This window comes from Sinohyriopsis cumingii, chromosome 16 (assembly GCF_028554795.1).
Source record: "Sinohyriopsis cumingii isolate HCF-2022 chromosome 16, ASM2855479v2, whole genome shotgun sequence".
Taxonomy (NCBI): Eukaryota; Metazoa; Mollusca; class Bivalvia; order Unionida; family Unionidae; genus Sinohyriopsis; species Sinohyriopsis cumingii.
The window spans coordinates 41,510,014-41,533,446 of record NC_142976.1 but is presented as its reverse complement, the minus strand read 5'-3'; the positions used below and the strand labels follow the sequence as shown (position 1 = coordinate 41,533,446).

At 34.4% G+C, this 23,433-nt stretch overlaps 1 protein-coding gene across 16 annotated transcripts in view; it reads left to right on the top strand.

Annotated features, from left to right (window-relative positions):
* Positions 1 to 23,433, top strand: part of LOC149780294 (uncharacterized) — a 222,413-nt gene that overhangs the window by 182,562 nt on the left and 16,418 nt on the right. For all 16 annotated transcript variants that reach the window (XM_089937115.1, XM_089937101.1, XM_089937108.1 and 13 more), the window contains 13 exons: positions 2,488 to 2,571; positions 3,549 to 3,884; positions 4,506 to 4,673; positions 5,692 to 5,859; positions 6,306 to 6,389; positions 10,841 to 11,008; positions 11,260 to 11,343; positions 13,522 to 13,689; positions 16,176 to 16,348; positions 16,919 to 16,993; positions 18,311 to 18,404; positions 20,785 to 20,855; positions 22,367 to 22,469. In XM_089937115.1, coding sequence (XP_089793241.1) covers positions 2,488 to 2,571; positions 3,549 to 3,884; positions 4,506 to 4,673; positions 5,692 to 5,859; positions 6,306 to 6,389; positions 10,841 to 11,008; positions 11,260 to 11,343; positions 13,522 to 13,689; positions 16,176 to 16,348; positions 16,919 to 16,993; positions 18,311 to 18,404; positions 20,785 to 20,855; positions 22,367 to 22,469 — 1,776 coding nt within the window. The remainder of the gene's footprint in view (positions 1 to 2,487; positions 2,572 to 3,548; positions 3,885 to 4,505; positions 4,674 to 5,691; positions 5,860 to 6,305; positions 6,390 to 10,840; positions 11,009 to 11,259; positions 11,344 to 13,521; positions 13,690 to 16,175; positions 16,349 to 16,918; positions 16,994 to 18,310; positions 18,405 to 20,784; positions 20,856 to 22,366; positions 22,470 to 23,433) is intronic.

Here is a 23,433-nt window from a genome sequence, read left to right as displayed (position 1 = left end):
AGTACTGTAAAAACTTTGGTTTTTTGTGTGATACCAATTTTCATAAATATTGTGCTTGTTACAAGCTATAAAGTGGGTCAGTGGTTCTTCCAGGGGTTTTCCAGGGTTCTTCCTCCACCATTAATTCTGGCCGCCATGCATTGCCTATCGTGTGCTGAAAAATGGCATTAAACCCAACAACAACAACAAACTATAAATATTAAGACCCAACTTGCAATATTCCTTAGGTAGAAACAGTTGGACAATTTCCCAGGTTCAAAATGTTTCAACCACAAAATGTATGGCACCAGAAATAAATAAATTCACAATATATGATGTTGTCATAATATAATAAAGTATAGATTCATGAATCAGATGTTAAAACATTTGTTTTAGTTTTAATATGCTAGACTGTGAATTAATGGCTGTTCTAAGAGAAATAAACTTGATATGTTACTGGAGTAAAATATGATAACTATTTTTGCACTGTCCATCAATTAGACATTGTTAACATTGTAACGAAGAAATTTTGGAACTGTTGAGCAACAAGTGAATAACATATTTTTCATCTTGTGGGTGCAGAACTTAAGCATTTTCCCCCACTCGATGAAACGTATTTGTTATTCACTTGGAGCAAGCAAATTTCCTCTCTGTATATATGCTAATGTATATACCCATTCAACTGCAGACAAATCTGCCATTTCCCAGGCTCTTCTGTTTTACTAATGACTTTAAACATAGACTCAGATTTGCAGTTACCTTTTGTAAGGGCAGATCTAGGTTAGTGGCAATTGGATAAGTGTAATACATGGATACATACCGCATTACAAATGCGATATAAACAAGTGTAAATATAGAGGGACCTTCCTTATATTGATCTCATTCACAGCGTCATTAATAAATTCATTACAGGGATAAACAGAAGTATGATTAAGATGTTAGTCTGTACTGTGAATCGGAGTGTCAGGAAGCATATAAGGTTAAAAATTGTAAATTTGAAGTGCTGCAGGCCCAACTTTTGGGTTCAAGAAGTTGGTTGTTTGTAGCTTTTTGAGATCACAGACAAACAGATGCTTCACACCAGGGTTTAAGGAGTTCTTTGAGTTATGCAGAGTATTTTAATGAGTGATTGATGTTTGAGTTGTTGATATTTTCCTGTTTTTTTTAATAATGAATTCCACAAAAGCAAACTTTTCAAAGGTGTACCCAAGAAATAAAAAAGCATAAACTTAAGAAACAGTGGTAATCAGTATATTCTAGAATTTAATGTCTCATGATGCATGTAGAGAGGAATGTAAAATTTGAAAGCAGTTAATGATGGCAAAATATTTACCTTTTGATTCCAAAATCTTCCTTTGTATTCTTGCAATTAGGTATGAATAATGACTATACATTTAAAGTTTTTCTACAATCTGTTTATTGGTAGCAGACAAATTGAAAAACTAATTGATTTATTTTTCTTTCTTATCAGAATACAAGTTCTGACCTGTTTACCTCAGGTTTCATTTGCAGTCTTTCCAGGAGCTCTTTTTTCTTCCCTTTCTCTACCTCACCTTTGGTGAAGCCCTTTCCTTTTACCCATTTTTTAAAAAAAAAGCTTTACTGTCCTTCCTTCTTCATCATTTTTAGCTGACATGGTCACAAGGCCAAGTGAACTTATAATATGGTCCTGCATTTGTTGTGCATTTGCCCATTTTCTGTCATCCATCGTGGATTGTGAACTATTGCTTTTTCAACTTCTCAGACACCTCCACACCAATTTCAGCTAAACTTGGCAGAGAGCATTCTGAAATTAAGTCTTCAGATTGTTTCCATTTCTACTTACTTATATTCTGCCCTACTTCTTTTGTTTTTTCTTCTGTTTTTTGCCATAATTTATCCCTACTTTTTGGAAAGGGGGTGTTGGAAAGACTGAATTTACAAACTTAAGAGATTTAGTCATGCACATGGGACCCCAATTGACATAGTTGTTTAATGCACTCACCATTAATGATCACTGCCATCTTGCCTCTGCATGGATTCAAGCCTCGGGTTTGAAAAATGTGGTTATGTGAGAAAGTTTGCCAGTAGTTTCCAATGGGTCTGAGGTTTTTTTCAGGGTTTTCCTAGGTTCTTTCTCCACTAGTTATACTGGCTGCCGTGTATAGCCTATCATGTGCTAAAAATGGCATGAAACCCACAACAACAATAATGAATTTGTAGATTTGAGGATTTGTTACATTTAATTGTCAAACATATCATGTAACTAGTAAGACATGATAGTGACTCTTCAGCCATTATTAATATCCTAGAATCCTCAAATACAATTCCAACTCATTTAGGAGAATTTTTGTATGGAATATTGCAAAAAATTACATTGAAGTGGCAAGGGTTATGGAAAAGGAAATTGTTTAAATATTTTCATCAGTGTGTCATGGATTTGACTGCAGTAGATTCCATGTATGGAGAAGGATAAAGCGTTGATTGTTCATTGCAAAAATTTGCATTTAACATTCTTTTTCTCTTCAGATTGTTGAGCTGCAGAACGAGACAGATCACTTAAAGACGGATCTGTCTGAGGCTCGGGCTCAGTATAAAGAGTGTGCTCAGGAAGTGAGTACATATTTTCTGAGTTAATTATTCAAAAACAGTCATTTGCTTCATTCAAGTTTAACTTACATGTTCAGATTAATGATTTCTAATATGCATTTACAAGAATGTGTTTTTTTCTGGAGTTTTACAAATATAATTATCTGTGGTATTAAATTTGAAATTAAAATAATTTAATTAAAATTATTATAAGCCACGTTTATGTATCTTGGTTAGGTCTTAAACATTGATTGCCTTTCCTTGAAGTCAAGTTATTGCAGAATTGTATACATGAAAATGGAGAGTGCAACAATCTCAGAAGGTTACAGGCAATTTAACTTGTACCATGGAACCAAACTTATAAAGTGACATCAAGATTTAAACCATGACCTTCTGAGTTACAAACAAGTTCTTTGCTGATGTGCTGTTTAAATGCTAATAAGTTAAAATGCTTGTAAAATTCATACCACCGTTTATTACATTTTAGCATCTATTCATTGGTGGTGTAATGTTACATCATAAATGTTGTATGTTCACTGTGACATAAAATTCTTTAGTGAAATGCCGAGACATAACAAATCTCACATGCAGTGTCAGTGAGACAAATCTTGAGCGTGCAGTGTCAGTGAGACAGAAACCTGACATGCAGTGTCAGTGAGACATAAAAACCTTGCATGCAATGTCAGTGTGACAGAAATCTCACATGCAGTGTAAGTGAAACAAAAATCTTGCAATATCAGCAACACAAATCTCACAAGCAGTGTCAGTGAGACATAAAAATCTTGCATGCAATATCAGTGGGATAGAAATCTCACATGCAGTGTCAGTGAGACATAAAAATCAGTTATATGCTGTATAGCATTTAAAACTGGTGTAGATGTGGCATATAGTTTATGGATCTCAATATTACAATAAACTGCTTGCTGCAATCAACTTGTGTCGTATATTAATTAACGAACATCTTAAATTTTATATCCAACGAATGCATGTTTCCCCTGCAGCTGGCTCACCATGAGGAGAAATTGATGTTAATGGAGCAAAGCCTTCAGACAACTCAAGAGCAACTGAGTCAGCGAGTCACTGAAGTTGTGCGACATGAGCAGGTCAACAGGAAGCTCCAGACTGAGCTTAAAACCTTGCGGGAGAGGAACGAGAATGCAGAGGAGGAAATTGTAGAGCAGAAATCCATCATCGACAAGCTTCGCCGAGACTTGGTGCATGCCAAGGAGGAGCACCATTCTGCAGTTCAAGAGGGTCTCGCTTACAAGCAGCAGGCACACAAGTGTGAAGTGGAGCTGGATGGGGCTCGTGAACAGGAGCGCATGCTTTCTGAACAGGTTGTTAAAGTACTCAGTGACAGCTGATTTTTTTTACAAATACAGCAGGATTGTGGTCATTAATAATTGCCACTGTCTGATGGTATGCATAATCTGACGTTACGTACATATGTTCTGACTTATTTACATACACTGAAATATTAAATATAGTTAAATGAAATGTAATAAGCTTTTTATCTTTAAGTATTAAAAATTTATCTTATCTTCTAACTCAGTCAAATTCTGATAGACTTATGTGTATTTCTTATTGAAATTTGTTGGGAAGGATACTTAGTTGTTGGTAGGCTTACCAGAAAAAGATCAAAGGGAAAAAGACTTTTGGCAGAGACAGTAGTGGAATTAAATCAATATTTTTTGCTGTCATAGCTAAACAGCTGTTGTCATGTGTCACTTGCTATCTCCTGTTTGCATTGATAAGTTTGCATCAGACTGTGTCAATATGTTTACCAGGCAACATAAATTGATTGTGCCAGAAGGTTAAAGGTAAGGATTACTGGTTGGGATGTCTTACAGGTAAAATACAAATTTTCTTTTCATTCAATTAATATGCTTTTCTTAGTACATCCATACCTGGGGGGAGGGATATTTTACTCATGGTCAAAATAATCTATATTTTTCTAGGTTGAGCAGCAAGACCAGATTTTGACCCAGCTTCAGCAGGAACTGCGAGGAGAGAGAGAACGTCACCAGGACACTACTCGCCAGCTCAGCAATGCAAAGAAAGTTAATTCTGACATGCAGGATGATGCTGAGAATTATCAGAAGGAGATTAAGGAATTAACAAATAGGGTAAGATAGACATATCATTATTATCTAGTAACAAAATAACACAGACCTTGACTATATGTTGCATAATGGTTGGCAGATTAGAATCTAGGATGTTCATTCTGTTTATGCTTATAAGCAAACAGCATAGACCCAGATCTGCTAGTAGATTGTTGTGGAACTTGGTTCATATTATGGTCACCATCATCATATGTACATGTTCTCCAGTCATTACCTTTTAGAATTGTTATGCATTTTTTTTCTTTACTGTACACCTGTTCATCATGGGGGTGGAATTACTCATCATTCCTATTGTTCTATCTGTATTGACTTCCAAACACATTGGTTGTTTCTCCATCTGTAGTATTTTTACCAACAATCCGTGAGAAGCAGCAGTCAACTTTTCCAATGCATTGAGATGAAATCATTCACTTCAAAATTTGCCTGTATATACAGTCCGATTAAAATCAGATCTCCACAGTCCTGTGTGAAGATCTGACAGCGAACACTTAAGGATCATGTTCTGGTGAACTGTGTTCTTACCATAATAGCTAATTTTCTAAGCCAGTCAATTGAAGTCTTGTCTCTTAATGTTTGGGAGACTGCATTATGGCTAAAGAGCAACAATTTAATTCACTTTCAAATTTCTGAAAGTTACATTTCCATTGGCTTATACAAAGGTCACCAGAACATGATCCCTAAGCGGTCACTGTCAGAGCTACACGTTGGACAGTGAAGATCTGATTTTAATCAGATTGATGAAGTATATATTTGGCGACTTTAGATGTTACATGAATGAAATGCTTAAAATTTAATTTTAACACTTTTGTCATATTTACTGTTTAGTTCATCAGGTTGCAAAGTATGTTAACTATTTAAAATTTATGCAGTAAACAATAACATATTAACAGTTATTTGTATGAGATTTAACAATAACTACAATTTAAATTACTATTTGGTACATGTCATTCTTTTATAATTCTGAATATTCCCACAATAGGAATGACATAAAATTAAATGCATCAATCATTTTACTGATCAGGTGACGGAGAAAGAGGAGTTGGTGCGTCGGTTGCGTGAAGAGATTGACACACTAAACACTCGCATGCAGGGCCTGAAGGAGAATTTGGCAGAGAGAGATGGACAACTTCGTGTAGCAAAGATGAACCTCCAAGCTGCACAGAAACAAAGTGTCCATCACTCACAGGAGGTAAATATACACAAGTTCATTTCCCCCAACACCCATCTTTTACCCATCTATTCTTCTCACTCTAGCCAGTGACAAATACTGCTTCAAGAGCCATGAGTAGACCAGTAGTTGCAGTAACAATGATGACCTTTTCCTTAGCTCATAACCCTGTATTATACCCATGTTTCCATGGCAAAAACAGATTGCATGACTCCTCAGTAATTAAATACCAGTTACAGGAGGCTTAAGTGAGGCCAAGTACCTTGCACAAGATCATAACAACAGTGGTCAGGGTGGGATTAAAAGAATCCATAATCTACTGATACTGATTCACATTTTCTACCACCAAGTTGCACAGACTTTTAGAATGTGTATAACATGGCTTTATGCATGTGTTTAATGTTATGGGTTACACAGACTCTCAGAATGTGTATAACATGGCTTTATGTATGTGTTTAATGTTACAGGTTGCTCGATATGAGGAGACACTGGGTCAAATGCAGTCAGAATTAGAGAGGTGCAAGGAACAATTCAGAAAGACACATAGTGAGGTGAGTTTCTGCACTGCTTAATAAACTTAACAAGTAGGTATTACCTTGTAATTATCAAGTGCATATCCTTGTTTCATTTTTCCTTTTTAAGTCAGTAAGTAACAAATTACTAGTTGGATTGTATTTTTATAGCCATATTTAATCTACATAACATTCATGCACGCGTGTAAGTCAAGTTCAGCTTCAAACAAAAAAGACCCTGTTCTGTAATTGCATAATGCACCAGCAGATCAGGGTCTATTAGTTTGTTCTACTGATTATTCCTAGCAAGCAGAGACCCAGATCTGCCACGCATTTTCCTTCTTTAACTCAATTTATTATTTTCCCTCTTTAACTCAGTTTATTATTATTTTCCCTCTTTTAACTCAATTTATTATTATTTTCCCTCTTTAACTCAATTTATTGTTATTTTCCTTCTTTAACTCAATTTATTATTATTTAACCTCTTTAACTCAATTTATTATATTTTTCCCCTTTAACTCTATTATTATTTTCCCTCTTTAACTCAGCTTATTTTGGTAAGACCTTGACATCCACATGTATTAATGACACAACCTCGCATCAGGTTGACTAACTTTGTGACCTCTCTGAAGGTCTTGTCCAGTTTGGATCAAACTTAGAATATAGACTTATATTATTAAGATTGCTAATGATTTAGATATTGAACAAGATTCACCATTGTTGATGAGATGATCTTGCATCTGATTGGCTGAGTTTGCTACCATTCTGGAAGTCATGTTTCTTTGTCATCAGACTTTGAATATGCAGCACAGAGTCAACAATTAGTTATCAGTTATGTTGATGTCACAGAAGAAAATTAATATCATTGCTATTTCTAAAGAATTTCCTAACAAAAATATGAAAGTAAATGATGCTTGCACCTCAAATACTTGATGTCTGAGCACTTGGCTCTTATCATATCAATTAAAAGTTATCAGCATGACGTTAAAAAGTCTTATTATTAAAGATTGACCGAGAGAATACCCTGCATCAGGAACAGCATTGATGTGATCAAACTTAGATTTTATTTAATTTAGCCTTTTTTCAAACTTTGATTTAATTGTTAGCCATGTATTTTCAAATTATTTAATTTCAGTGTCTGAATTCAGTATTTCATCATTTTTCCACAGTTTTGTCATCCTGTTGACATGTACCAAATACTACTTGAAGGGCCATTCTCCATTTGGAAATTCCTTTGCAATAATTGTCCCAGAAAATATAATACTCTTGACAGTGTCGATTTTTCTCTACATTGGGGTGAGAGTTCCAACACTGCTATGGGTATTTATCCCCATAAAACACTGATGAAACATTCTTGAACAATATGTGTGTATGTTACAGATCTAAATGTTGGCACTTTTTGTCAGGTTTTCTCTCAACATAAACTTGCGATCATTGCCCAAAACAACTTTAGTTACATCATTAAAAATTACTCTTGAATACTCGTTTTGAACTGTCCAGTTATGTCGCTATTTAAACTGTAAAATGCACGAAGCAAAATACTGCTGAGAAATCATAGTTTGATTCCTTACAGTGCATCTCCCTAATTCTAAGCTCTTTAATTTTCTCTTGACAATGCTTTCAGAAGCGTGAGAGACTGATTTAAAGCTATGATCATGTCATGCAAGAATTTCAACAATTATCAGAAATTGTAATTAACAACACAAGAAAATACATAATCTTTTCCTCATTATTTTGGGTCTGTCACTTACATCTCTTATCATATAAATAACAAATTATCAGTGTAAAGTTTTAAATTCTTCTGGTTGAAGATTGATCGAGAGAGTAACCAGCATCAGAAACAATACTAATGTGATCAACCTAGATTTGATTTAATTTATCATTTTCTTCAAGCTTTGATTTAATTGTTAGCCATGTATTCTCAGTGATATTTTGGTCCATGGTCTGGATTCAGCATTTTATCATTTTTCCACTGTTTTGTCATCCTACAGACATGGACCAAGTAATTATCCTCCTGGTAGGGCCATTCTCTTTTGGCAATAACTGTCCAAAATTTTTAATTAAATATGCTAATACATTTGTCAATTTTTCTCTACTTTAGGTTAAGATTTTCAACACCAATACACTTAATGCACCCCAGAAAACATTACTGAAACATTCTTGAATGGCAAGTGTGTAAAGACCTAAATACCATGATTGCCACTTTTCCTCAGGTTTTCTCTCAAAATAAACTTGCAGCCTGCCCTCAACAACTTTTGTTTCATTATTAAAAATGGGGCCCTGAGTGGCCCAATGGTCCAAAGCGCACTCCATTACAGATCACTGCCATATCACCTCTGTCTGCATGGGTTCGAGTCTCGGATTCGGCTAATGTGGGTAAGTGAGAAAGCTTGCCAGCAACAATCGTTAAAAATTACTCTTGATGACTAGTTTTGAACTGTCCACTTAAGTCTCTCTTTAAACCATAAAATATACAAAGTATGATTGTGGTGAGATTTGATCCCATACAGTGCATCTCCCAAATTCTAAACTCTTTAATTTTCTGCTGACAGTGATTTTAGAAACATGAACACTGACATATTCATTAAAAGCTATGGTCACATCATGCAAGGACTTAGTACAGTTGTCAAAAAATGTGAAGAACAAAACAAGAAAACATTGTCTTTTCCTCATTTTTTGTCTCTTGCTTATTTCTCATTTCTTTTGAATCACCTTTTATGAAACTTTTTCAAAAGTATATGAATAGTAGAATATGATATTCTAGTTATTTGAGACATTTTCCCTGTCACTAAAGTCTTCCTTGGTTAACTGAATTGTCCTCTGTTTCTGACCATTTTTCAGTTACCTGCTGTGATGTGTCATGCTTTGTTTGCATCATTAAAAAGATCTAAAAATAGCATGTATTATACATTTACAATATCTGACTGTATTCAGGGTCTTCATTAGTGCACATATATAATCAAGCTTGCAGAATAAGTCTAAGCCATGTGATGACTGTCCGAAATCATGTTTCACTGATGACATAGAGTTTTCTTCCTGAGGTGGCTACACATTTTTGACCTGACACTGTAAGATTGTATGGGAAAACTTGTATAATAAGTGAGATCCACTAATGAGGTCATCATTTACCTGATTGGCTGCGTTTGTTATAACTCAGGGACTATATTATTGATAGGATATTGATGAAACTTGGTCAGCAGGCTTATATCATCAAGATCTCATATGAGTATAATTATGAACGAGATACGTGCAAAATAAAGGGGTGATCTTGCATCTGATTGGATGAAAATATAAACAGTCATAGTAACTGTTTCTTATATTTTTAACAGTCTTTTTGAAAAAGATGAGTGAGTTTGATTATGGACAAGATCTAAGCTCATTTATAAGTTATTCTTGTATCTGATTGGCTGAGCTTTTCAGCACTCTGGAGACTGTATTTCAATCAGATTACAGTAATACCTCAAGCATTTCTGGATTCGCGAATTCACAGATTCGTGAAATTTTCATTGGTACCCTCTACGTACATGTTTTCTTTATTTTATTGAATTGTACCTTCGTTATATGACTTCTGTGACATATGAAGTTTACCTAGTTTACCTTCCTGACAATGACAAAGAAAACGTCAGTCATTAAGTTTACAGTCCCATTCGTTACTTGGTTTTACCTTACTGTGAGTGCAAAAGAAAATGGCAGCCAATGAATTAGTATAGGGGTAATATCAGTATACATGTACCGTACTGTAAATGCGCTAGTGTGGCAAATACCCATTAGGCGATACTGTACTCTATTTTTACGTCAACCATTTATTTCTCTTTTTAAGGGTAATGTATTAAGCTAACTTTTAAATGAAATTAAAGTGCTTTGGGAGCATGATTTGGGTCATATTTAGGGTTTAAACCCTAGAAATAAGCATTTATTAGCATTTTTAGTGACTCGTACCAAACATTCGCGATTCCTCCTGATCCGTGACTGGTTCTGGAACCTAACCTCGTGAATGTTCGAGGTATTACTGTATCTCAAAACCAGGTACCAGTAAATAAGCTTGTATTATTATCATCATTTTAGAGATATCCTGCTTCTGATTGGCTGAGCTTTTTTATTTCTCACCAGATTTTATCGAATTTGTTAATTAGGGTGAGATCTATTAATTATGCTTTTACCTTTGGAAAGAAATTGTATCAGACCATGATAAAATAGGAAAAAATTGAAACGGTGTAAAAGTTGTGAGATTACTTAGAAATGTTCTCTGAAAATAATATATAAGCTTGCTTAGTAAATTTAGAAGAACAATATCAGGCCCACATGGGCTTTTTTCATTCATTTGTTTCTTTATTTATTGAGTCCACTTTGGCAGATGTTTGGCACAGCTATATCCATCCCACCTTATAATTAGCATCAATATTAAAGTCTTTTTTCTTGGCTAAATAAAAGCAAGTTCAAGGAAAAAGTGAGTTTTTGTTGTCTGTTTATTTTATGTTGTTTTTCATCAGCTACTGGAGCATGAGCAGAAACTACATGACCTGCGTGTGCAGCTGACAACAGTGCAGGGTAACCACAAAGAATCAATGGAGCAGCTTGGGGAGAAGTCTCAGCAGGTAGCTATGCTCCGCACTGAGATGTCACGATTCCAACAACAGAACCAGGCTATGTCTGAAGAGGTACAAATTTTAATATTTATTTTGCCTACTGGTATGGATTTTCATAACAATGGAATTGTATGAAATTTTTTGATATTTATTTTTCTTTTAACACTAACCAACCATATTAAATAGTTTTTAATTTACAGTAAAAAATGTTCATCTGTTTTTAAAGAATTTCCAAGTGGTTCGGGCCGGTATTCATGTTGGGAAAAATAATTCTTATGACATTAATTTGACAAAATACAGATTTTGTGTTTTCTATTGAACAGCTGTCCAAATATGAAGAAAGGGTGCAGGCGCTGAAGAATGAAGTGCAGAAGGTGCATGCTTTAAACAAGGCATCAGAAGATGAGGTAGGTCATAAATACTGTTTAAATGAACAGTGTTCATCTGAATATTATAAGAGGCTGAGAAGTCAGTTATTATCCCGCATGTTTTGGAGAAAAAAATTGCAGGAATTATGTCTTCCTGCCCCTCAGTAGTTCTGTCCATGTGTCTGTAATGTGTGTGTGTGTATGTGTGTGTAATTTGGATTTTTAACTTAGCTTAATTCAGTTTTTCAGTCATATCACTATGATATCTGCAGTGTGGCAGTTTATAGTGATGTCTAACACTGGGGGATCATCCCACAGACATGTAGCATGATGTCCCACCCAGTCACATTATCCTGACACCAGGTGGACAAGTCATAACACTAACCTCCTAATGCTGAGTGCCTATCGACGCAGCTATTAGTACCATTTTTGTAAGTCTTTGGTATGACTCAGCTGGGGTTTGAACCCACAACCTCCCGCATCCAAGGCAGACACTAACCACTAGGCCACCAAAGTGGCCTGTCTGTAATGTAGTGTATGATTGCAGATAGCCTGTCATTGGTGTCTGTATTTTTATATGAACCTTTTGTGTGGTGATGTTTTTTGAAAAACTTGCGCAGTTTTGAAGTATGGTCAGGTGGAAATGTGAAAGTTGGTGTGTGTTGGGTTTATTGATTATGCCTTAGGGTTTTATCCCAGGGGTGAGTGATTGCTGCCCCTGGGTCATAACATGGAAACTGTGAAGATCCAGATGTTCTAACTATGTATGCAATTAATGTTTATGAGACAAGTCAGCAAGTGCATCCAGCACAGGTTGTGGGTCATGCCACTGATCATAAGTTAGAAAATGTTAAGCTCTCCACTCTGTTACATATGCACTCGCTGGACATGAAGAGATGAATACACTTATGCAGCCATAGTCCCTGTGTCAGGCAAGCATGGTCCCTGTGTCAGGCCATACCCTTAGTGTTATAGCTTGGAAGTTTGAAAAATTGATTTGGCATGCCTTTGACCTAATTCTAGTTAACTTCCTCTTTTATTGGTTACCATTTTGTATTGCTATTTTTTCTTGCCATGAAAATATACAGCTGAGGAGATGAATTAGACATTTGCCATCCTTTGTTGATCTTGTCAAGTCTGAAGCATCAAGCTGGTGACATTTTAATATGTGTGTAATGTGTGTAGATTTTGTATGGAAGTGTACTTGGAGTCAAATTGAAGAACTTAAGGTCAGGTAGAGCTAAAGACCATAGGAATGTATTTCTGTTTTATTAGAAACAATTGGCATACACAGGCAAAGAGAATGCTAGAGGCAGACATGGAAGATACTTTGTTAAAAAAGATGAGAATGTACCTAGACCACTTTGTACCACAGTAATTAAATGTTTTAAAAATATGTGATAGAAATGTCATAAATTAGTGGAAAGATAGCACTGTTTAAGCAGAAATACTGTATCATGTCAGACTAAATTCTAACTCGTTAAGTTGACTTCAAAATTTAGAATTCAGAAATACACAAATAACACTCCTTTGCATTAATCTGTAGGGTTATGGATATATTCATTACCTCTCTAACAGTGTCAGAAACATCAGCATTTAAGTGTTAACATTATATTACCTTCCATGATCACATACAGTGAGTCACTTTACCTTCATGGAGAATCTGTTTTCGTGGATTTTGTCAGTAAACTGGACCACAGATTTAAAGTCACATTGAAAGTTGAAGCAAACTGATGGTCAAAGTTAATTTCCGATCTCACCCCGACCCCTCTATGGCATGGTAAAAAGCAGATCGGGGTTTGCAGCTGTATTGGACTTATAAGCAAGTATATTATGGTATGTGAACTCTTAAATTAGAAGAAATATTAGGAGCAAATGTACGTTGACCTTTCTATGGGTCTTTTTTGTAAAAAAATGTATAAAGTAACCATAAAAGTGACAAAAAGTCGTACCATGCATACTGAGTGACTCATAGGTCAAGTACACCTACAAACTGCATAGGCCCAGATTTACTTTCAAATAATTGGCAGGCAGATATGAGTCTATGCAGTTTATTAGGAGTAATCTGTAGAGCAAGCAGCATAGACCCTGATCTGCTGGCACATTATGAAACAGCAGATCAAGGTCTGTGTTGTTTGTAGTTGGACTTAATAAATAAGTATATACTGTAGAAAAAGACAAGTGATTCAATCTATCTTTTTCATGTGTCTATTATAGCTGAAGGGAATGGATATGAGATACTCAGAGGTTCAACAAGATCTTCTCCAGACACATGACAAGAACCGACAAAGCCTTCAGGAACTCTCTGCCAAAGAGGAAGAAATTGTGGTACTCAAAGTTGAGCTCAGTGCTTTGCAAGAAAAATACAAGCTCAAGATAGATGAGGTATGATTTCCCATAGTCTTTATATTAATTTTACAGACTGCGATAATTTTACTTTTGCATTTTATTCTGTTTCAGCTGTAATCCTCTCAATTCAGTTTTTATTTCATATATTGTGAATTTAACCTGTTTTTAAATCCTCTAGTAATTTTGTGAGTGTTTGCAGTTACTGAATTAAAGGTCAGCAAATTTTGTTGTTGTTGAGTTTAATTATACTAGCTAATTAGAATTATTTTGAAATTATCCTTTATTAAATTGATTCTGGTTTCAACAAAAGGTTTACGTCTGTCATCCATGGCTTTATCAAACATACATATCATTTTGTTTGATCTGACATGAATTAATATCCATTTTTATCAGGCCTGCATTGGTAGAAACTTGACATAACAATTAATTTCCATATGCATGTCCATAAATGTTGTCTGTCCAGTTGTATGTCCATCCATGTTATCTTTCTATCTGTCTATTGGGTCAGTGTTCAAGGTTTTTGAGGTTCAGCACAATGTTACAGTTTTGACATTTTGACTAAATAAAATGCAGGCTTGACGTTAGGAATGTCTTTTGTTTACAATAGTTGTAAAGCTGTATGTGGACCAAACTGTCAACATGCCATTGTCAAATTTTAACTGAAAGAATTTTGAACCAATAGACCAGATATTGTTACACATCTAAGGCAACCAGTTCAAATTTCAAATGCCCATTCATCCATTGATTCATTCATCTATTTCATTCAGGATTTATTTTAAACAAATACTACATTGGTAAATGTTCGGAATTATTTTTAAAACTAAAGCTTTGTTGCATTTAAAGATATAATGCTCGGAGTTGACAGAGTTATTTCCCCTTTGGTCAAATGTTAACTGCAATTAATTTAATTAGATAACTTGAAATCACTGTATTTTCACAAGCAGAATGGTTTCAAGACAAGTAAACTACAAATACAATAATCCTTCATGACAAGACACCTTAGTATAGTATAAGGTCGTCCCTTTTATGAGGTGGGTACGTTCATGGATCACATTTCATTATATAATAGTAATATGATGTATAAAATATCTTGATATAAAGCAACAACACCTATAAGGTAGTCCGCTTTTTTGGCTCCCATGAACAGCATTTTGGTAAAACTTGAAATCACTGTATTTTCACAAGCATAAAGGTTTCAAGACAACGTTCAGTTAAAATTTGACAATGGCATGCTGACAGTTTGGTCTACATATAGATTTTTTATTTCTTTACATATATTACATTTGATTTCTTTACATATAGTATATTCAAACCTGCTCTATTGACTACCTGCATGGTGTTTTGTCTGGGATGTGTAGTTGTGCAACTCTACCTAAATCTAATTAGTCATCCCTCCCCCCTTGCTTGTAAAAAATGAATACTTACTTGAAAATCTTGTACAGTCAGTTTACCATGAGCATAACGAAATTTGTACCATTCATTAATATTAATCAAGCACTTACTAAGAGACTTTTCAATTTAGCAATGGGATGCTTTTATTATGTAGCTTTTCAAGTGTTTTACCTTGTGCACCGAGGTTTCACTTTGGTGGATATGTAATTTTGGGGTAGTTGGTGGCCATGTTTCTGCTATTACATGCACTTTTAAAATATACTACAGTCTATTGTCACAACATACAGTTGCTGCCAATGTGTTAATAAACAACTGTTTTTTTCTATAAAATGTTATTTATCAAAGACATTTGTTGGGATATTACATTCATACTATACTACTATTCATGCACCACTCTGGTGACCTAGTGGTTAGAGCATTTTCCCTGGATGCGAGAGATCATGGGTTTGAACCCTGGCCGAGTCATACCAGAGACTTCTAAAAATGGTACTAATATCTGCCTCACTAGGCACTCAGCATTAAGAGGTTAGTGTTAGGACTGGTCGGCCTGGTGTCAGGACAATGTGACTGGGTGGGACATCATGCTTCATGTCTGCGGCATGATGCCCCAGTGCTAGACATCACTTTAAACTGCCATACTGCAGACATCATAGCAGTATGGCTGGAAAATTGTTTAAGCTATGTTAAAAATCTAAATCACACACACACACACTACTATTCATGCAATATTACTATTCATACTAAACTACTATTCATACTTTACTGCTATTCATAATGTACTACTATTGATATAAAACTTCTATTAATGCTTTACTTTTAATCATACTTTACTGTTGTTCATACTGTACTACTCATGTGACACTACTGTTCATAATATACTGCTATTCATACTATAATACTATTCATGCTATACTACTATTCATGATACTACTATTCATACTATATTAATATTCATGCATACTATTTATCTATTTATACTATACTACTATTCATACTTTACCACTGTTCATACTATACCTCTGTGTTTATAAAGATCACCTGCTTAAGAAGACCATGTTCATACGTTTCTGTTTATTCCAAAATCTGTGCAATTTTACCTGCGTATAAAGATGATGTAATTCTCATGGCAGGCTGAGAAGCTGCACAATGAGCTTGACCTTATACGACAGAATTATCGCAGTGCTAACGAGGAGATTAAGGGCCTGCGAATTGCGCTAGAGGAGTCCAGAACTAATGGAGATAGGCTGCATAGGGAGAGTGAACTGGTAGTACAGAATGTCAACACATGGGTACAAGAACAAAAGTAAGGGAGAGCACTCATTCACCATTTCCAGTACTTAAATAAAACAGGGCTCTACTTGAAGACTGGTACTTCACTGAAATACTTTATTTAAAAAAACAGGATTTTCTATCAAGAATAGAGAAAATAAATTGTACCCAGTTTAGTCAACATTCATCTGGTCTGTTTATCTGGCTAATCTGATCTTGGAACAAATTTAATGCAGATTATGTATTCAAAATCACAATCATTAGGTTGCCAATTCCTGGAAGGTATTAGACACCTGCTTTATGAGATAACGAAAGTTGGAGGAGTAGCTTCAGATTATACCATGTTTGAAACATTTGGTAGAAATTTACTATTCAGACAGGGCAGTGACAATGTAGACTCTTTCTAAAAGAAAAAGAAACAGTTACATATCATGTGTTTCATCTGACACCATATTATGCTGTAGTTTATTAACTTATAATAATAATTTTCACTAGGATAGAAAACTGTTGTGTTTCTTTATTATCAGTATTGGCTCTCATGTTCTCCCATCGGAGAATCGAATGAAAGAAAAAATATTTATTTGTGCTTTTTTTCTCTTAACAGACTGGCTAATGAAAAGCTGGGAAACAAGATAAGAGAGCAGAGCAAGGCGATAATGACCCTGACAGCTGAAAAGGAGTAAGTATGAATAAGAAAGGAGTTCATTTGATGCAAGGAGACGTATCATTACTCATAAGAATACATCAAGTGTTGTATATTTTATTAGTCAGAGTTACTTTGTATATAATTTAGTTGTAAGTATGCAAATGAGACCTGTTATCATTTCAGTTATTTTCTTATGTGGTAGGATAATTTACCCAGTGATTATTTTTTAACTAAAAAATACAATGTGTTATGTGCAACTTGTATCATTGATGCATAAGAATTATAAGAATTAAAAATCATGCAGATCATGCAGAATTATCAAGTACTGCACCTGTAAATGGTTCCCAGAATTAGTCAGTACTGCATATGTACATGGCTTCCAGGATTAGTATTGCATCTATAAATGGTTACCAAACTCATTTAGCATTGCACCTATAATTGATTATCAAACTTATTTAGCACTGCACCTATAAATGATTACCAAACTTATTTAGCACTGAGCCTATAAATGATTATCAAACTTATTTAGCACTGCACCTATAAATGATTACCAAACTTATTTAGCACTGAGCCTATAAATGATTACCAAAGTTATTTAGCACTGCACCTATAAATGATTATCAAACTTATTTAGCACTGCACCTATAAATGATTACCAAAGTTTTCTGTATTACATGTGTAAATGCTGACCAGAATTTGAGGGGTCTTTGCTTGAAAGCTTTTCAATGTATACATTTTTTGAGTAGCGTTTTTTTTTCCTTTTACGGTATTTGAAAGTTGAACTGTTTGAAATGATTATATACTTAAGAAAATCCTCTTGGTTTCATTCCCCCAAACTCCACTAACATTTGGTTTGATCTCCAGATTTTCATTTCTTATTTACCGATATGTGTATCTTAAAGATTTTTCCACTACTAAAAACACAGATGTCCTGACTGATATTATCTTTTGAAAAATGAAATAAAATTAAATGTACTTGAAATAACATTCAATCACCATTGTTTGCTCACCTAGCCTTAATCTGTCATCCGTCAGTGATTGCTGTTTTTTTGGGGAGGTCTTCAAAAATGAATTTATCAATTTCAACCAAACTTTGCACAAAGCATCCTGACATCAAGAGCTTATACAAGTTTCTACTAATGATGCCATCTACCATCAAATACGTCCACTGTTAAAATACAAGTAGAATAACTTTTAAACAACTTCTCCAAAACTTCTGAACAAAATTTGACCCAATTTGACAGAAAGCATCCTTGCATGAAGGTTTTTAAAGCTTGTACATGATGCAGATCTGCCATCAGAGACGCCTTCCATTACTAAATACAATCTTGTTATCTTTTTACTTTCCAGAGCCCTTTTGGAGCAGGTGAACAAAACCCAGAGACAAATGAACAAGGTGAAGATAGAACTGGATGAGAGACGTAATGAGTCCGAAAGGTTTAAGGTTAGCATTTACATTTATTAATTTAGAGTGAAACATGGTTAACACTTTAAGGATATTTTTTTAAAATAGATATAGGAAAATATTTCATGAGTAAAGTGGGAAGCATTGTCATGAGTGCATATTTCCTTATATCTACTTAAGAAAGTGTAGCTTTTTATTTTATTACATATTTTTCAAGGCAGATGACTATTTTCAAATGGAAATCAAGAGAATATTATTTCCATGAACAAATTTTGTGCACAGATTGATATGGATAAGATTGTTGGGGGGGGGGATACTGTACAAACATCACAGAACAGTCACATCCTACAAAGTTCAGATCATAGCATCTTTACAACAAAAGATTTCAATGAAGGTGGGTTTACTTGCATGAATTTTCACACTTTATTATGCAAAATAACCTTGAAATTTTCTATTTAGAATGGGTGCTCACTTCCATCCTTAGAATAAATGTACTGCATATATTAATAGGGGTATTGAGTTCTATGGTTCATTAGAAATCATGGCTATCATGCCAGTCTTTAACCACCATATTGGATTGCACAAAGTATGTGCCACTATCGCTGTATCTCATCTTTGTCATGTCAAAAAGGAAAGCAGAAGATTCAGATTTTTCTCCAGCAGAGGAAAGAAAACAGAACTACAAGGACAATCACACCATCATGTTTAAATTTGTGAAACCATCAAATAAAGAAGAAAACTGCATTTTGCAGATTGTGTAATTGTGATTTCACTATTGGACATAGAGTTGCCCATGATGTAAAACAGCATAAAATAGCTGATAAACATCAGCTTCCTGCTTCATCATCAACAGCACCACCTGAACTTACGATGTTTATAAATACAAGAGAGAACTTTGGTTTAATTTGATCGGAAGTTCGTTTACTAAATTTCTTTTAGAAAGGAACCTTCCTCTATAAGTTGCAGTTGATGCAGGTGATTTATTTCATACACTGTTTCCAGATTGTAAAATCACAAAGGATTACTCATGCGCTAGAATGCAAACAGTCATCTGAGTTACTTTATGTTAGGACTTCTTTCTTGACCACACGCTAATGCTGATTGTGATTGGATTTTTAGTTCAATAAAAAACAAGTGCACAGAATTCAGATCATCAGTGAAAGATGGTACATTGGAATCAATAATGATTGCAAAGACACGGTGTGGAAAAGGCTCCTACAAACAGCCTACATCTGATGACATACTCAGAAGTTCCAAGGGTGCAGTAAATAATATTAAATAATTAGCCAAGTTATTGTCCTTCTTTATTAATGGTTGTAGATGTTGTAAGTAGTTACATATGCATTAAAAAAAATTAATATCAGTATTTGCTCTTGAAATTCAGTATTTTTGGCATAAGCAGTCATAACAATTTTTTACTCTGTTTTTGGCAGCTATGTTCATGTGGAAAACTAATTTATAAAACATAATACCTGAAGCATATTTTTTGTTGTTTGGAGATAATTTTAAGGGATTTTTTTATGGCACCTCCAAATTGATTTAATAAATTAGTTCTAGGGGGTCTGCAGTCTTGACACATTTTAAGATCTGTTCATCATGATGGACAGAGAGAAGAAGCAGAAGAAGAAAAATTAAATAGACATAAATATGGAATACAAGCTCAAATAACATACACAAGAGTAGATATAAAATGGCAAAAAGGTACATGTAGTTCCAAAATTTATATTGCAACTATGGTGATATAATTTTCCCCATTGATAAAGTTAAGTGTTTCATTACAAAATATATAATAAAAATGAATTTATGGATTAGTATGAAATGCATTGCAAACTGGATGATACATTATTAATATGAAAGATATAAAAAAAAATGATACATTATTATTATGAAATATGTAATGAAAAGAATTTGCAGATAATTATGAAGTGGATTGCATACTAGATGATACATTATTAATATGAAATATGTACTAAAATGAATTTATAGCATACTAGATGATACAATATCAAAGGTATATATTAAATTGTGCATACAGTAAAGATAGGATAAGTTTGTTATACATGTTTTACTTTATTTACCAGTATATTGCTGAGGTGTTTCATATAGTCTAATTATAGCCTGATTTACTGTAAATTTATCAGTGTTCTTAGTCAATTTCAGAGTTTTATTTTATTCCTGTTTCTATACATATTCTGAACCATAGATGAATAATTGAAGCATGGATTCACAGACAACAATTGGTTTTGTTTACTCAAATATATTTGCATTAGAAATAATATTGTTCTTGCCTTTTGTGTCAATCATGTTGTAATGTTTTGTTTTTGTGTCAATCATGTTGTAATGTTTTGTTTTTGTGTCAGTCATGTTGTAATGTTTTGTTTTTGTGTCAATCATGTTGTAATGTTTTGTTTTATTGCAGGCCCTACAGAATCACTCAGCACATCAGCAGGTATTGCTGAATCAGCTTCGGTCTCGGCTGGAGGAGCATGAGTAAGTGAACATTTGCTTCAATGTGACCAAAGAAGTCAATGAAGAAAGTAGTAGTATGCAGATGATCATAATTCAGTAGAACCTATCTTGAAAGACTACCCTTTCTGCCAAAAAAGAATGGTCTCTCAAAATAGATGGTCTCTCGTAACAGGTCAAAACACTATATAATCAATATATCTGTGCATGAAGATTCTGGTCTCTTAGAACCAGTGGTCTCTCAAGAAAGGTTTTACTGTAATAATAACAAGAAACTGAGGACAGGGACAACTCAGACAGTACAGTAGTCTACTAAGGTTGTAAATCGTTAGTTTCAGCCTTATAGTTGACTGTTTTGAGTACTTTGAGTTTGTTTTGAGTACTTAGAGTTGACTTTTGAGTACTTAGAGTTGACTGTTTTGAGTACTTAGAGTTGACTGTTTTTAGTACTCTAAGAAATGTACTTTGCCTCAGTTCCATTTTATACATCCATCTTAAGTCAGGCATATTATGTTATGGCATTGTTCATCTGACCATTTGCTTGTTAAACCCAAAAGTTGTAATGGTTGGAGAGATTTCATGAAACTTTGCTGCAGTATGTAGCATGACTAGATGACATGTCATGTACCCCCTGCCTCAAGTTCAAGGTCATAGCAATAGCAAATGAAATTCTGTGGCTTGAATTCTCATTTGGAAAATAATTTTTGAACCACTGAAGGTATTTTAATGAAACTTTAGCTAATAAACAAGGTTTACAATCAGCAGTAGTCAAAATTAACACTGGTTATCAAATCATCTCATGCATTGAAAGCTGGACTAATTTTTGTATATAACATACATGTTTACCAAAGACAATATTGGACTCAGTTATTGAACAGTATTGATTGTTGTTTGAGAGATAGCCTTTAAAACTGAATGAGAAGAAACAAATAATAATAATGAAAGGATAAATATATTATAACAGATATTTTGATAATTTGATCCAATTTGCTAAATGGTTGATCATTTTAAATTTTATAGAGTCAAATATATGATGGCAACATGTAATATTTCACTATGCTCTTTGCATTGCACTGCTCTTTTAGCCTCATTTTTGAGGCACTCTAAGCATGGGATACAAGGCCAAAGAGGTAATGATTTTAATTTAGCCTCCTTCTAAGGCACTCTAAGCATGGCATACAAGGCCAAAGAGGTAATGATTTCAATTTAGCCTCCTTCTTGAGGTATTATAAGCAGGGGATACAAGGCCAAAGAGGTAATGATTTTTATTTAGCCTCCTTCCTGAGGTACTCTAAGCATGGGATACAAGGCCAAAGAGGTAATGATTTTAATTTAGCCTCCTTCTTGAGGCACTCTAAGCAGGGGATACATGGCCAAAGAGGTAATGATTTTAATTTAGTTTCTTTTATCAATGTCAGACTTTGCTTTATATTATTATCAGGTCCTTCAATTCATCATTGCATAGTATGGAATGATTTAAAGTTTTCAGCATAGTAAATGAGAAAGGTTAATCAAACATTTTTCTGCCTCGACAGAAATGAGCAAGACCAAGAGGTACAGAGTAGGATGGCAACAATCGAAGATCTCCATTCTCGTCTAAAGCTCAATATAGATAACATTCAACAGCTCAACCAGCAGGTACCCCTCTCTCTGTCTGTCTGTCTCTCTCTCTCTCTCTTTCATAATTATGTATCTTCCTATCTGTGAACTTAGAAAACCACCTCAACAACTTAAGTTATGTCACTTTGTATGTTCTTTTTTTCACTTTAATAAGTCTGTATGTCTGTTTCTTTCTCTGGTAAATCTCAGTCTTTCTATCTTTGAACTCAGAAAACCATCTCAGCTGTAAGTCCTGTAACTTTGTACATGTACCCTGAACATTGAACACTATCTTCATTCTTTAATCAGACCAACCCCATGGAACATGGAACTGGATTTCCAGTTCTTGATCATACCAGTTAATGGAACATGGGACCAAAGTTTTTGTTGTTGATCAGATCATTCCCATAGAATATATAGTTAAATTATCAATCTTTGATTAGTTCATATATATGAACATGGAGCTGTATCTTCAGTCCTTGATCAAATCAACCCAGAGAACATGGATCCAGATTTTCAGTCCTTGATCAAATCAACCCAAAGAACATGGATCCATATTTTCTTCTTTTATCAGACCAACTCCATGAACCAGATTTTACATTGGACACTTCTGCAAAGAGATCCTGTTATCTAGTTTATGTTATCAATATTATATGAATTTTAGGTCTTTTTATCCTTGATTCATACACATCTTACAGTTTTGTCCATGATCATAAAATTATAAGAACACCATTCATAGCTTTAAGTCAGAATGAAATACCATATACATTGTATATACATATACATTGATCCCTCACTATAAATACCCTCAGTATACTGTTGTGCCTTGTATTGTGCAAGTCATGCATTTCATTTACATTCCTACTTAATTTATTGCATTTCAATCTTATCTCATTAAAAACTCTTATTTTTATTCTAACACAATATCGGAACACAGCCTTGTTTCAGCACTCCTCGTTATAAGGCTCCTTTCCTTGTACAGTAGGCTTTCATGGCTCCCATC